Genomic DNA, 13,067 nt, shown 5'->3' with positions numbered 1-13,067 from the left:
CTGGAGTGCTGTGGCCGGATCTCAGCTCACTGCAAGCTCCGCCTCCCGGGTTTACGCCATTCTCCTGCCTCAGCCTCCCGAGTAGCTGGGACTACAGGCGCCCGCCACCTCGCCTGGCTAGTTTTTTGCATTTTTTAGTAGAGACGGGGTTTCACCGTGTTAGCCAGGATGGTCTCGATCTCCTGACCTCGTGATCCGCCGTCTCGGCCTCCCAAAGTGCTGGGATTACAGGCTTGAGCCACCGCGCCCAGCCTGTTTCTTTGACTTTCTAGCTGTGTTTGGGTCTAAGGGCATTACAGACTAATTGCTGACATACATGATTTCCTCAGAAACCCTTAAATGGATTGATAAAGTCCTAAGCAGCCAGCATATCTTAAGAACGTGAGGGATTGGTCCTAATAAGGTTCTCCCTTTTTCTGCCACACAAAAGGCTTAGTAGTAGTTTACAAAATAAGGGGCTGGGTGATAAAAATATTTCCATTTGAGCACGAAGGACTCGCCTGGGTTCCCATCTATCTGGGTCATTTGTTTAAACATCCTACGCTGTGGTTCTCAGCACTGCTTTTCTTACTCATCTTTGCCTGCTTGTTCCTCTCCAAGCACATGAGAATGATGAGCTTTTCTCCCAATATTAGGCTGCTGGGGCCTGAGCCATGTGCACACATCAGGAATTTGAGGAGGCAAAGGAGGAGGGTACACTCCAAGCCCAGATGGTTCTGTAAGGCTGGGCTTATACTCGTTGGTGCTGCTTTGGATACTGAAGCTCAGTCACTCACCAGACTGTTTTGATTCCAACTTGGCGAGTTACTGTTGCAGGGTAGCAAAGGATAGCCTGGCTTCATCAGTGAGTAATAACGAGTCACATGAGTCCTTGCAGCAGAATTTTCAAGGATGTGCTACTCAGGTTGTTTTTCTTTCTCAGAATATAATCCCATGAGTTTTCAGAAGATGTTTTGGGTGGTGATCTATTAATGATAAATGGTTAGAGTTGATGTGCACTGAGTTAGGAAGGAAAGGTAATGGGCAATCCTTGTCCTACTGTAAGCTATGGAGCGGGTTATCTGACAGCACTACCAGTGAGTTACAGTACCCATGCTTTGCTTTTCATTGACACTTAATGGCTAGCATAGTATGAGTTTAGTACTAATGCATATATTGTAGATAACAAGGAAATGGAATTTCTGTACATTAGCATGAGAAAGATATGTATATTTTTAAGTGTTTTAAAATTACTTTGTTAGGACAAAATTAACAAGAATTACCCATAATCCCACTAAGAAAACTATTAATATTTGAGTGATTATGCTTTCAGATTTTTTTTCTGTGTGTATTTGTGCATAGAAGAATGGTAACTTGAATTGAGTCTACTGTGTGCTCACAACAGCTCCATGAGGTAAATACATAGGCACTTAATGTTATTCCCCTCCGCCTTTTTTTTTTTTTTTTGAGACAGGGTCTTGCGCTGTTGCCCAGGCTGGAGTACAGTGGTGCAATCCCAGCTCACTGAAACCTCTGCCCCTCCGGGTTCAAACAATTCTTGTGCCTCAGCCTCCCAAGTAGCTGGGATTACAGGCAGGCACCACCACGTCCAGCTAATTTTTTGTATTTTTAGTAGAGAGGGGATTTCACCATGTTGGCCAGGCTTAGAGGCTTAGTCTCGAACTCCTGGCCTTAAACGATCCACCCGCCTCAGCCTCTCAAAGTGCTGGGATTACAGGCATGAGCCACCATGCTTGTTTTGTTAGGAAGAAACAAGTCTGGAGAGAATAAGTGACTTGCCATGGTCATATAACTGGAAAATGATGACACACTGGGATTTAATACAGCTGGTTCCGTGGCCCATTTGTTTTGTTTTCCTTTTAACCATCATTTAAATAATTTAGACTTTGCCTATTGCCTTTTTAAAAAAATTTACTTCTAGGCCGGGCGCGGTGGCTCAAGCCTGTAATCCCAGCACTTTGGGAGGCCGAGGCGGGTGGATCACGAGGTCAGGAGATCGAGACCATCCTGGCTAACATGGTGAAACCCCGTCTCTACTAAAAATACAAAAAAAAAAACTAGCCGGGCGTGGTGGCGGGCGCCTGTAGTCCCAGCTACTCGGAGGCTGAGGCGGGAGAATGGCGTGAACCCGGGAGGTGGAGCTTGCAGTGAGCCGAGATCGCGCCACTGCACTGCACTGCAGCCTGGGCGACAGAGCGAGACTCCGTCTCAAAAAAAAAAAAAAAAAAAAAAAAAAATTTACTTCTAGTAAACGTTACTCTTTTTGGTGTACAGTTCTTTAAGTTTTGACATCATCTTTTGTTGTTAAGGAAACTTTCATGAGTTTGTAATCTACTTATTTTAAAGTTATCTTTCCTTTCAAATATATTTTATATAATTTTAATGGCTATAAAATAGCTAACACTATCTGTTGTAAGGGTTTGACATGACTTAACTAATTTTAATCCTTAGAAATAATTCTGTGAGGTACTTACTGTTATCCCTGTTTTTGTGGATGAGGAAATTGGGGCACAGAGAGGTTAAGTAGCTCTCTCCGTCACAGAGCTGGGAAGTGGCAGAGTTAGGATTCAGACATAGGCAGGCTGACTCCAGAGCCTGTACTCCTGAGTATTACGTGATGGTGTATCTTTGCACTGTATGGATGTACTGTAATTTATTTAACCAGTCCCTTATTTTAGATGTTTAGATTGTTTCTAGTTCTTCCTCATCTTAAGCAGTGTTTTTGTACTTAAGTGTTGTTTGTCCCTCTAATTATTTTCTTAGCATAAATTCTCACAGATGGAATTGCTACATGAAAGGAGGTACATTTTTCAGGGCTATCTTGCCCTCCAGGAAAGTTGTTTACTTTTACTTTTCACTTCCACAGAATGTTCTGTGCAGTGGGCATGTTCCCTACACTTTGCCAACACCATGCATTATCTTTTGACTCGTGTTAAACTAATAGGTGAAAAGCATTACTAGTGAGGTGGTCATTTTTTCATATATTTACAGATCATCTACATTTATTTCTTTGTGAACTGCCTATTTTTCTATGTTGTCATTTTTCTGGTGGAGGTAGGTATAGGTTTAACTGTTAGTACTTGAGAGCGGTCTCTGCTAGTTGTGCCGTTAGCGTTTCAGTCTAGGGAAGATTCTGTGGCCCGTGCACAGCTAAGCTATCCTGAGTTCTTTGCCCAGAGTCTCTGTCGAATGAACAGGTTGATTCCACAAGCTGCCTGCAGAAATTTGGTCTTGTTGCCTCATAGTGAGTGAGTCATTAGTCTCCAATAAAAGTTCTTCATGACCTCAACAGATGGAAATCTGGTTTAAAATTGTAGTTATGTGCCCTGTCTTAAATGTTGGTGAATTTTGTGGAGAAGGCTTCCTGCCAGTGACTAATAAGAAATGTCAGGAAAATGTAACATTTTCATTCTGGCATTTAAGTATTAAAACTTAATATCTCAACAACATGCTTTTGAGCATTTGGCATAGATGATAGCACTACTGTTGAAATAGTGTGATTAAATACCAGTCATTTTTATTGCTTTCTATCACTGCAAATGAAAGAATTCAGATCATCGGTGGCCCAATTACTATTTATAATACAAATCCTTTTTCTTTCCCCACCCTGTTAACCCTGATAAGGATATTATTGACATTCATAGAGGATGTGGAGCATAACTAAGAAAGGTCCTGTTTAGGCAAAGGAGGTTCAAATTATGGTGTGTTGCTCTTTGGGGTTATGTGTTAATGTGTGTGCAAAGGCAGCCTAGGAAGAAAAAATAGGCCGGGCGCGGTGGCTCAAGCCTGTAATCCCAGCACTTTGGGAGGCCGAGATGGGCGGATCACGAGGTCAGGAGATCGAGACCATCCTGGCTAACACGGTGAAACCCCGTCTCTACTAAGAAATACAAAAACTAGCCGGGCGAGGTGGCAGCGCCTGTAGTCCCAGCTACTCGGGAGGCTGAGGCCGGAGAATGGCGTGAAGCCGGGAGGCGGAGCTTGCAGTGAGCTGAGATCCGGCCACTGCACTCCAGCCTGGGCGACAGCATGAGACTCCGTCTCAAAAAAAAAAAAAAAAAAGAAAGAAAAAATAAGTGGAGATGATTTTTGTTTCTAGGTAGCAGCACCGCCTGCATTGTGGTGCTGGACAGAACCAGCCACCGCTTACACACGGCAAACCTGGGCGATTCAGGCTTCCTGGTTGTCAGGGGTGGTGAAGTTGTGCACCGATCAGATGAGCAGCAGCATTACTTCAACACTCCATTCCAGCTCTCAATCGCTCCCCCCGAAGCTGAGGGAGTCGTCTTGAGTGACAGGTAATCTCCCCTCTCAGCCATTAAGTGTGAGCAGCATGGGTTCATTCATAGTCCCCTCCTGTCCCCCTTGAATGCAGTGAGGTAGGTATTTCCATGAAAAGAAGACACTGAGAATGTTCTCATCAAGAGGACCTTTTAGTTTAACTTTGAAAGATACTTTGCTGGAACTAGACAATCTAGCTCAGTGGAATTCTGATAAATACCCAATAATTTGACAAGACCCTGAAAATGCTATTTCAGGCTTACAGAATATCAATTTTTTCATATCAACACCACATGGTACATACAGTACCTTTATGAAATTGTGCTGGAGAAATGAGTCATTGTTCATGCATGCCATTGCTTATACAAGATTTTGCATACATTATTAGGGAAGAGCACAAACAGACATCTGCGTTATTTATCAGAGTAACTTCCTGATTCTCTAGACCTCTTATTACATGCATCAAATAGAACTTGCAGGAAATTGAATCAAAATGGTCTTGAGTGGCTGGGCACGGTGGCTCACACCTATAATCCCAGCACTTTGGGAGGCTGAGATGGGTGGATCACTTGAGGCCAGGAGTTCAAGACCAGCCTGGCCAACATGGTGAAACCCCATCTCTACTAAAAATGCAAAAATTAGTTGGGCGTGGTGGCGGGCGTCTGTAGTCCCAGCTACTCAGGAGGCTGAGGCAGGAGAATCGCTTGAACCCGGGAAACAGAGGTTGCAGTGAGCCGAGATCATGCCACTACACTCTCGCCTGGGTGACAGAGCAAGACACCGTCTCAAAAAAAAACAAAACGTTAAAGCCAGAATGGTCTTGAGGTGGGCACAGTGGTGTAGAACCATAGTCCCAGGTACTTGAGAGGCTGAGGCTGGAAAATTGATAGAGTCCAGCCTGGGCGATATAGCGACACCCTGTCTCTTAAAAAAAGTGGTCTTGGATATGTTCTTTGATAATGTTATTGAGGTGTTCTCTTTTTCTTTCTCACGTCTTTTCTCAATTCACTTTTAAATTGTCAAGAACATTCCAAGATGGTACTTTTTTCTTTCCCCCCTTCTCTGAGACGGAGTCTTGCTCTTGTTGCCCAGGCTGGAGTACAATGGCATGATCTCGGCTCACTGCAACCTCTGTCTCCCGGTTCAAGTGATTCTCCTGCTTCAGCCTCCCGAGTAGCTGGGATTACAGGTGCCCGCCACTATGCCTGGCTAATTTTTGTATTTTTAGTAGAGTTGGGGTTTCACCGTGTTGGCCAGGCTTGTCTGAAACTCCTGACCTCGTGATCCACCCGCCTCGGCCTCCCAAAGTGCTGAGATTAACAGGCATGAGCCACTGTGCCCAGCCAAGACAGTGCTTTTTTGAGTTGACTTTTACAGTTTTTCTTTTCTTAGATGAGTGTCCAGAGTAAGGCAAAGCCTCAGATTTCAGTGTCTTTAACAATCTTATAGCTTTATAGGACCTGGCACAAACATCACTGGCAATTCATAAATATTGATTAATGGACAATGAACCTTTTGTAAAAATAGAAGCATTCTAGCAAGTACTTGTCTCTGCTTAATAGCTCTTATTAAACCAGCTCTTAGGTCCAAACTAAGATAAAATGAATTATTATTGCCATCTTTTAAACTGGAATGAGCATGTTATATGATTAAATATTTAGTATTGCCCATCTAAAAAGTAACTTTAGCAGTATAAGTAACTTTTTAAAAGTCTAAATATTCTTCCAATTATGGTCACCAGCCCAAATCCGAAAGTAAAAAGTAAAAGTAGGCGGGTGACCATAATTGGAAGAGTATTTGATTCTAGCCCCTTCTTAAGTTGGCTGTAATCTACATTATTGTTAGCCACACTGGAGTAGGGAGAACTCTGAACCCCAAGGCCTGCATAGAGCCCAAGCTCAGATCACAGTTTTTGGAAACTGGTGCTTTAATTTTTTCTTCATTTGATTGTTCTTGTTGGGCTGCCAAGCACCAAAGCAGCCCTGCCATATCTCACACACTGTGGGACAGACAGGTTGGGGCAGTACTCTGCCGGCGTGCCAACGAGGTGGAGGTGGCTTCCCCTGGAGCCCAGAGACAGCTCGCTAGCATGTGATTTCAGCTCATGTTTCAGTGCAGTCAAAAGTTTCCAGCAGCACAGTATGTTCAATCAAAATGGGCAAAACTGCAGCTGGCGGAACACCAAGCTCATGGGTGGGAGTGTTAGGAGAGGACAAACTGTCCAATGGGAGCAAGACTCTCACAGACAGAATAGCAAAGGACACTCCTGGGGAAAGAGAAACCTCAGCATAAAACAGAGCTTCAGTGCCAACCTGGTCATTAATCTATACTTCTACAATCTGATTAGCTTTCAAAGGCCGAGTAGATGAGAGCATCTTGCATGGTTTTCTCTTTATTCCACAGAGAGAATTGACCTGATTTCCCCCAGTTTTACAGTCTTTTTCCTTTTTTTTTTTTCATGCTGCATGTATCTCCTTAGTTAATGGTCCCTCTTATCTACAGAATATTATTTTAACCTTAACTTACAGGTTTTCCTTTAGTAGACATTTTTACAAAATGTTGATTATCTAAATGTGTAAGTGAAAGTCGGTTCCCTGCAGCAGCACGTGGCAGAACTTCATGTGCCACCTTCTTCCTCAGTCAAGTGAAGATAAACCAGAAATTTTCTGAGTGCATTTAGTGTGAATCCTCATAGGCATGTGTGCTTTTGTTTGGTAGTTTTTATGCTTTCTCTTCACAAATGTTGTCACATGTTGCTCACACAAGTGTTGGGGTTTTTCTGTTGAGCTTAGGGTGCTTTGTGTCTGGTGCCTCCCTTCCGGGTCAGTATCTGATTTGCTTTCCTGGCTCTTGTTCCTTAATTACAGATTAAGGCAGATTATCAGATCTCACCTTTCCCTCCCCAGGGAGGCCTGGAAGGAGTGAAACTGGCCTTAAGAAGTACCCAAGAGGCCGGGCACGGTGGCTCACGCCTGTAATCCCAGCACTTTGGGAGGCCGAGGCGGGCAGATCTCAAGGTCAGGAGATCAAGACCACGGTGAAACCCCATCTCCACTAAAAATACAAAAAAATTAGCCAGGCACAGTGGCGGGCGCCTGTAGTCCCAGCTACTCGGGAAGCTGAGGCAGGAGAATGTCGTGAACCCGGGAGGCGGAGCTTGCAGTGAACTGAGATCGCGCCACTGCGCTCCAGCCTGGGCGACAGAACGAGACTCTGTCTCAAAAAAAAAAAAAGAGGAAGTACCCAAGAACCAGCCTCAGGAGGCCATGATCTCTGAATATAAGATCTTTTCTCCCTACCCAGGGTTTTCCCCCATTTTTATGTCTGCATCTGTTTTTTTTTTTTTAAGAGTTGTACACAAAAAAGTTTAGTGAGACATCTGCCCCTGTTTCTGTCCTCAGCCACATTCTCTCTCCTCAAAGGTAGCCGCTATGAGCAGTTTTTTTTTTTTTTGAGACAGATCTTGCTCTGTCGCCCAGGCTGCTGGAGTGCAGTGGCGCAGTCTCGGCTTACTGCTACCTCTGCCTCCCTGGCTCTAGCAGTTCTCCCGCCTCAGCCTCCTGAGTAGCTAGAATTACAGGCGTGCACCACCACTATCTAAGTTTTTGTATTTTTTTAGTAGAGATGGGGTTTCACCATGTTGGCTAGGCTGGGCTTGAACTCCTGACCTCAAGTGATCTGCCCGCCTTGGCCTCCCAAAGTGCTGGGATTACAGGCATGAGCCACCACCCACAGCCTGCTATGAGCAGTTTCTTTGATTCTCTCCAGATTTATTCTCTGCATATAGAAGCATCCATATCTGTGTGTCTTTCTGCCCTTTTTTTTTTTTTATGGAAATGGTTGCACATATGACACACCGTCTGCACCTTGCTTTTTTCTTCAACAGTATATTGAAGAGTTTTTTTCCCAATTTGGAGAGTCAAATATTTAGCTGCTTCATTCATTTAGTTATGCAACAGATACTTCTTTTTTCTTTTTTTGTTTTGAGATGGAATCTCGCTCTGTCGCCCAGGCTAGAGTGCAGTGGCGCCATCTCAGCTCACTGCAACCTTCACCTCTGGCGTTGAAGCAAGCGATTCTCCTGTGTCGGCCTTCCAAGTAGCTGGGATTATAGGCACACGCCACCATGCCACCATGCTTGGCTAATGTTTATATTTTTAGCAGAGATGGGGTTTCACCATGATGGCCAGGCTGGTCTTGAACTACTAACCTCAAGTAATCTGCCTGCCTCGGCTTCCCAAAGTGCTGGGATTACAGGCGTGAGCCACCACGCCCAGTCAAGATACCAAGATATTTCTTGAAGACGTGTTACACCAGGCACACTGATAAATACCCATGTATGATGAGCACTTTGGGACCCTGGGGAGACACAGAGTCCTTACTGTGCCAGTACACTGTAGATATTTCAAGTGAATGAATTCTTTTTTTTTTTTCTTCTTTTTTTTGAGACGGAGTTTCGCTCTTGTAGCCCTAGCTAGAGTGCAATGGCGCGATCTAGCTCACTGCAACCTCTGCCTCCCAGGTTCAAGCGATTCTTCTGCCGCAGCCTCCCTAGTAGCTGGGATTATAGGCGCATGCCACCACACCCGGCTAATTTTTTGTATTTTTGGTAGAAATGGGTTTTAACCAGGCTGGTCTCGAACTCCTGACCTCAAGTGATCCGGCCAAGTCTCACTCTGTCGCCAGGCTAGAAGGCAGTGGCACAATCTTGGCTCACTGGCTCACTGCAACCTCCATCTCCTGGGTTCAAGCAATTTTCCTGCCTCAGCCTCCTGAATAGCTGGGATTACAAATGTGTGCCACCACGCCCAGCTAATTTTTTAATTTTTAGTAGAGATGGAGTTTCACCATGTTGGTCAGGCTGGTCTTGAACTCCTGACCTCAGGTGATCCACCTGCCTTGGCCTCCCAAAGTGCTGGGATTACTACAGGTGTGAGCCACCATGCCCAGCAGTGAATGAATTCTTATAGGATTGGCATGTTGTTCTCCACAGGTACTCATTATCCCACCCTCACAGCACCCCAGGAGCCAGATTCGAATATCCAAGGAAACTGATGAGTGAAATATGTGAATAAGAGAGGGTGGGCTGGGCGACTGGTAATTACAGTGGCTCACGCCTGTAATCCCAGCACTTTGGGAGGCCGGGGCAGGTGGATCACCTGAGGTCAGGAGTTCAAGACCAGCCTGGCCAACATGGCAAAAGCCTGTCTCTACTAAAAATGTAAAAAAAAAAAAAAATTAGCCGGGCGTGGTGGTGCATGACTGTGGTCCTACAGGCACTATTTTACATACCTGTAGTCCCAGCTACTCGGGAGGCTGAGACAGGAGAATCGCTTGAACCTGGAAGGCAGAGGTTGCAGTGAGCCTATATCGTGCCACTGCACTCCAGCCTCCACGACAGAGTGAGACTTGTCTCCAAAAAAAAAAAAAAAAAAAAAAAAAGGCTGGGCGCAGCGGCTCACACCTGTAATCCCAGCACTTTGGGAGGCCGAGGCAGGCAGATCACAAGGTCAGGAGATCAAGACCATCCTGGCAAACACGGTGAAACCCCGTCTTTACTAAAAATACAAAAGAATTAGCTGGGCGTGGTGGCGGGCGCCTATAGTCCCAGCTACCCAGGAGGCTGAGGCAGGAGAATGGCGTGAACCTGGAGGGGCGGAGCTTGCAGTGAGCAGAGATCATGCCATGCACTCCAGCCTGGGCGACAGAGCAAGACTCCATCTCAAAAAAAAAGAGAGAGAGAGGGAGGATGGAATTTGGCTCTAAAGTATTAGGAATAAAGACTCATTTCCACTTGGATTTTAGAGGTGTGTTAGATCTGACTCAGAAGAGAACCCTTCCTCCTTCTCGGCCACTTGTGACTAATCATCATACTTGGTTTTACTCAGGAGTTTCAGTTAAAATTTTGAAACATTTTATATTAGTTTTCAATTAACTTTTTTCAGGGTTGGGAGTTTCAGAGTGACTTTTTTTAAAAATTGATTACATTATTATAAATTAGTTTTTCTTGCAGAAGGCTTATTACATTGTAAAATAGTGCCTGTAGGACATTTTGAACTCATCTCTAAAGGGCCTTTTTAACTTTGTCCCTCTCCTGTCCTTGCCACAGTCCGGATGCTGCTGATAGCACGTCTTTTGATGTCCAGTTAGGAGACATTATCCTGACGGCAACAGATGGACTCTTTGACAACATGCCTGATTATATGATCCTTCAGGAGCTAAAAAAGTTAAAGGTAATTAACTCAAAGGTTAGCTCTTGGGAACAGTGGCCCTCTCTGGACAGCTGAGTTTTATGGATTCAGTTGCATTATCTCTTTGTAGTTTTGGAAAGAACTATTTTGTGAATTTCAGGAAACTAATAATAGCTCTGGTCTTTCAAATAATTAGAGCACTTGGAAAAAGAAGCTTCCTAGCCAAGTTTTTCATAGGCTGGTAAAAGTAGGAAAAGTCTAGATGGAGGGCATTTCTTGTTTGTATCTTTATTTGCATTTTAATGGTGTCTAATGGTGTTGGGTCCTGGTTGTCTTTTCTCCTTTTATTCTTCTAACACACCCAGCAGGTGTTGAATCAGGCAAAGACAGGAAATAGTCATGCCAGAGCCAGCCAAAGGCAGCAGGCCGCTGGAAGCCTCAATGTGACCTGAGCTGCCACCGGTAACCAAATAGTTTGGGTTTCTCCCATAGAGAGAGGAAGGAGGTGAAAACTAGGCTTTCAACTTTTTCCTGGCTTTGTGAACACACTCTGGGGAAAATTAGTCTTTTTCTCATGAGTCTTTACCTCTAACAAGTATGACTTTGGGTACATTTCTTTCTTTCTTTTTTTAATTATTTATTGAAGTTGCTGAGATCTAGGGTTTCTTAAAACTGTTTAAGCAGTACTTTCTTCACATAAAATGGGGCATCCTAAAGATCCTCTTTTATAGGGTTGCAGTGAGGATTAACTACAGCCCTGTGTAGGAAGTCCTTAGTGCCACGCCTTGTCTGTGGAGTGCAGTGTGAGGTGCTTCCTTGTCGCAGGCACTGTGTTCTGTGTGGTGACACAGTGGTGAGCAGAATCTACACAGTCCCTACCTGTATGGAACTTACATCCTAGTGGAGGAAAACAGATAAATACAGGGAAGTAAATCTATGATGTAATGTGGGTGCTAAATAAGAAGAAAAACAAAGCTGGATAAGGGAATAGAGAGTAGAAGGGACTGCTACTACTTTAGATAGATTGGTCAGGGAGGGCCTTTTTGAGGAGGTGACATTGAAGCAGAGACCTGTCGTTATACTGAAACTAGAGCTGAAGTGGACCTCGTGTTCCCATCCCCATTTTGCAGATGAGGAAGTTGGAGCAGCAAGGATAAAGTTATGGCCCAAGATTTCACAGCTAGACAGGAATCTCCTCCTGATACAAAATTCTGAAGGTATTTTCACTAGAGCAACTGGCAGCTCTTGGAGGCAAACTGGGGTTGGCCAGGGTGTGTTCCTAAGCAGGGAAGTTTTTGAAGTATCCTTCAAAGGCTATCAGAATCTTCCTTTTCAGTTCATCCTGTTTTAGCAAGAATACCTTAAGAATTTCAAATGGGAAAAATGCAAAAATGAAAATCCAAACTTTAGGGCATAAGGCCACCATAGCAAAGGATTTTCTGATTGATACCTTATGCAGGCAGCACTGGTGTCTTGTTCATATTAGCCAGGGCATGATGTTTTAATGTCTTTTCTAACTAGAATAAAACTTAAATGATGGAAAAGGTGGTTAGATAAATGTTACTGTCTTGAGCATTATGGTAAAATAACTTCCTCATGCTTTATCTTAGAATCCAAATTATGAGAGTATACAACAGACTGCAAGAAGCATTGCTGAGCAAGCTCATGAGTTGGCCTATGACCCAAATTATATGTCACCTTTTGCACAGTTTGCATGTGACAATGGATTAAATGTGAGAGGTAAGCATTCTTTGGGAAGGTCATAGGGACTGGGGACATGGTGTCAGTAGAGTGGAGCATTCTGGGCTCTGGGTGAGACTGTGGAGGTGTCCTCTCCCAGCCCCCAAGCTGTGCACTGGTGGCTTTCAGCAAGGTCAGGAGGATGAGAGCAAGTGCATGTCGTTATGTCTTCCCCACACAGCATGCCCTTCAGAACTGAACCTCACTGGCCGCAGAGGCAGGTGGAACCTGAAGCCCTTTATTGCTGCCACCGCAATGCTTGGACCTGAGCCCAAAAGGCCTCTGAGCTCTGCCCAGAGTGCGTGGACATTCCTAACAGTTTAACATTCTGCCTTTCACGTGTCTGACATTTCGCTTCTCCCTTCCTCTGGCTTTGTGGGACTCAACAGTATTTGCCTGCCAAATTGCCACAGCAGGGTTTGAAGAGGGAAGCAATGTGAAACCGCCCTTGACTGAAGACTTGTCCTATCTACTGCATGATGTGTGACTTTGGGAGCAGGCCGGTGGCTCCGTCTCAGGGCTGGGACGACATGTTGGTGCTAGCATATCAGAGCTAGTAGAATTAGTCAGTTTCTTGTTGGTATAATTTTATGACATGTAAAACATTTCTTAGTCCTCCAAAAAATGTTAAAATAGAAAAAAAGTGCATGCCATAGCTGCTTGGCAGATTAGAATACAAGGCTATTCCTAGTTTCAAAACATTGGATATGTTTGTCTAAATTAGGATTGTGGGTATAGAAGCATGTAACTTTCTCGTCAGATTCTCTGTGATTGATGTGAACAGAGGATGTGGTGGCTGTTTGAATAGAGCTCCTGTTGTAAAGGAGCAGGGAAGATTTTTTTTTTTTTAAGCTT

The 13,067-nt window shown here is 44.4% G+C and overlaps 1 protein-coding gene across 1 annotated transcript in view; it reads left to right on the top strand.

Annotated features, from left to right (window-relative positions):
- Nucleotides 1–13,067, top strand: part of PPTC7 (PTC7 protein phosphatase homolog) — a 51,487-nt gene that overhangs the window by 34,379 nt on the left and 4,041 nt on the right. Inside the window, exons 3-5 of the mRNA XM_025403342.1 lie at nt 4,100–4,298; nt 10,391–10,514; nt 12,083–12,212. Of these exons, the coding sequence (XP_025259127.1) occupies nt 4,100–4,298; nt 10,391–10,514; nt 12,083–12,212 (453 nt within the window). The remainder of the gene's footprint in view (nt 1–4,099; nt 4,299–10,390; nt 10,515–12,082; nt 12,213–13,067) is intronic.

The sequence above is a fragment of the Theropithecus gelada genome, chromosome 11 (assembly GCF_003255815.1).
Source record: "Theropithecus gelada isolate Dixy chromosome 11, Tgel_1.0, whole genome shotgun sequence".
NCBI classification, from domain to species: Eukaryota; Metazoa; Chordata; class Mammalia; order Primates; family Cercopithecidae; genus Theropithecus; species Theropithecus gelada.
The sequence above is the reverse complement of the archived record's forward strand: the minus strand, read 5'-3'. Positions and strand labels throughout refer to the sequence as shown.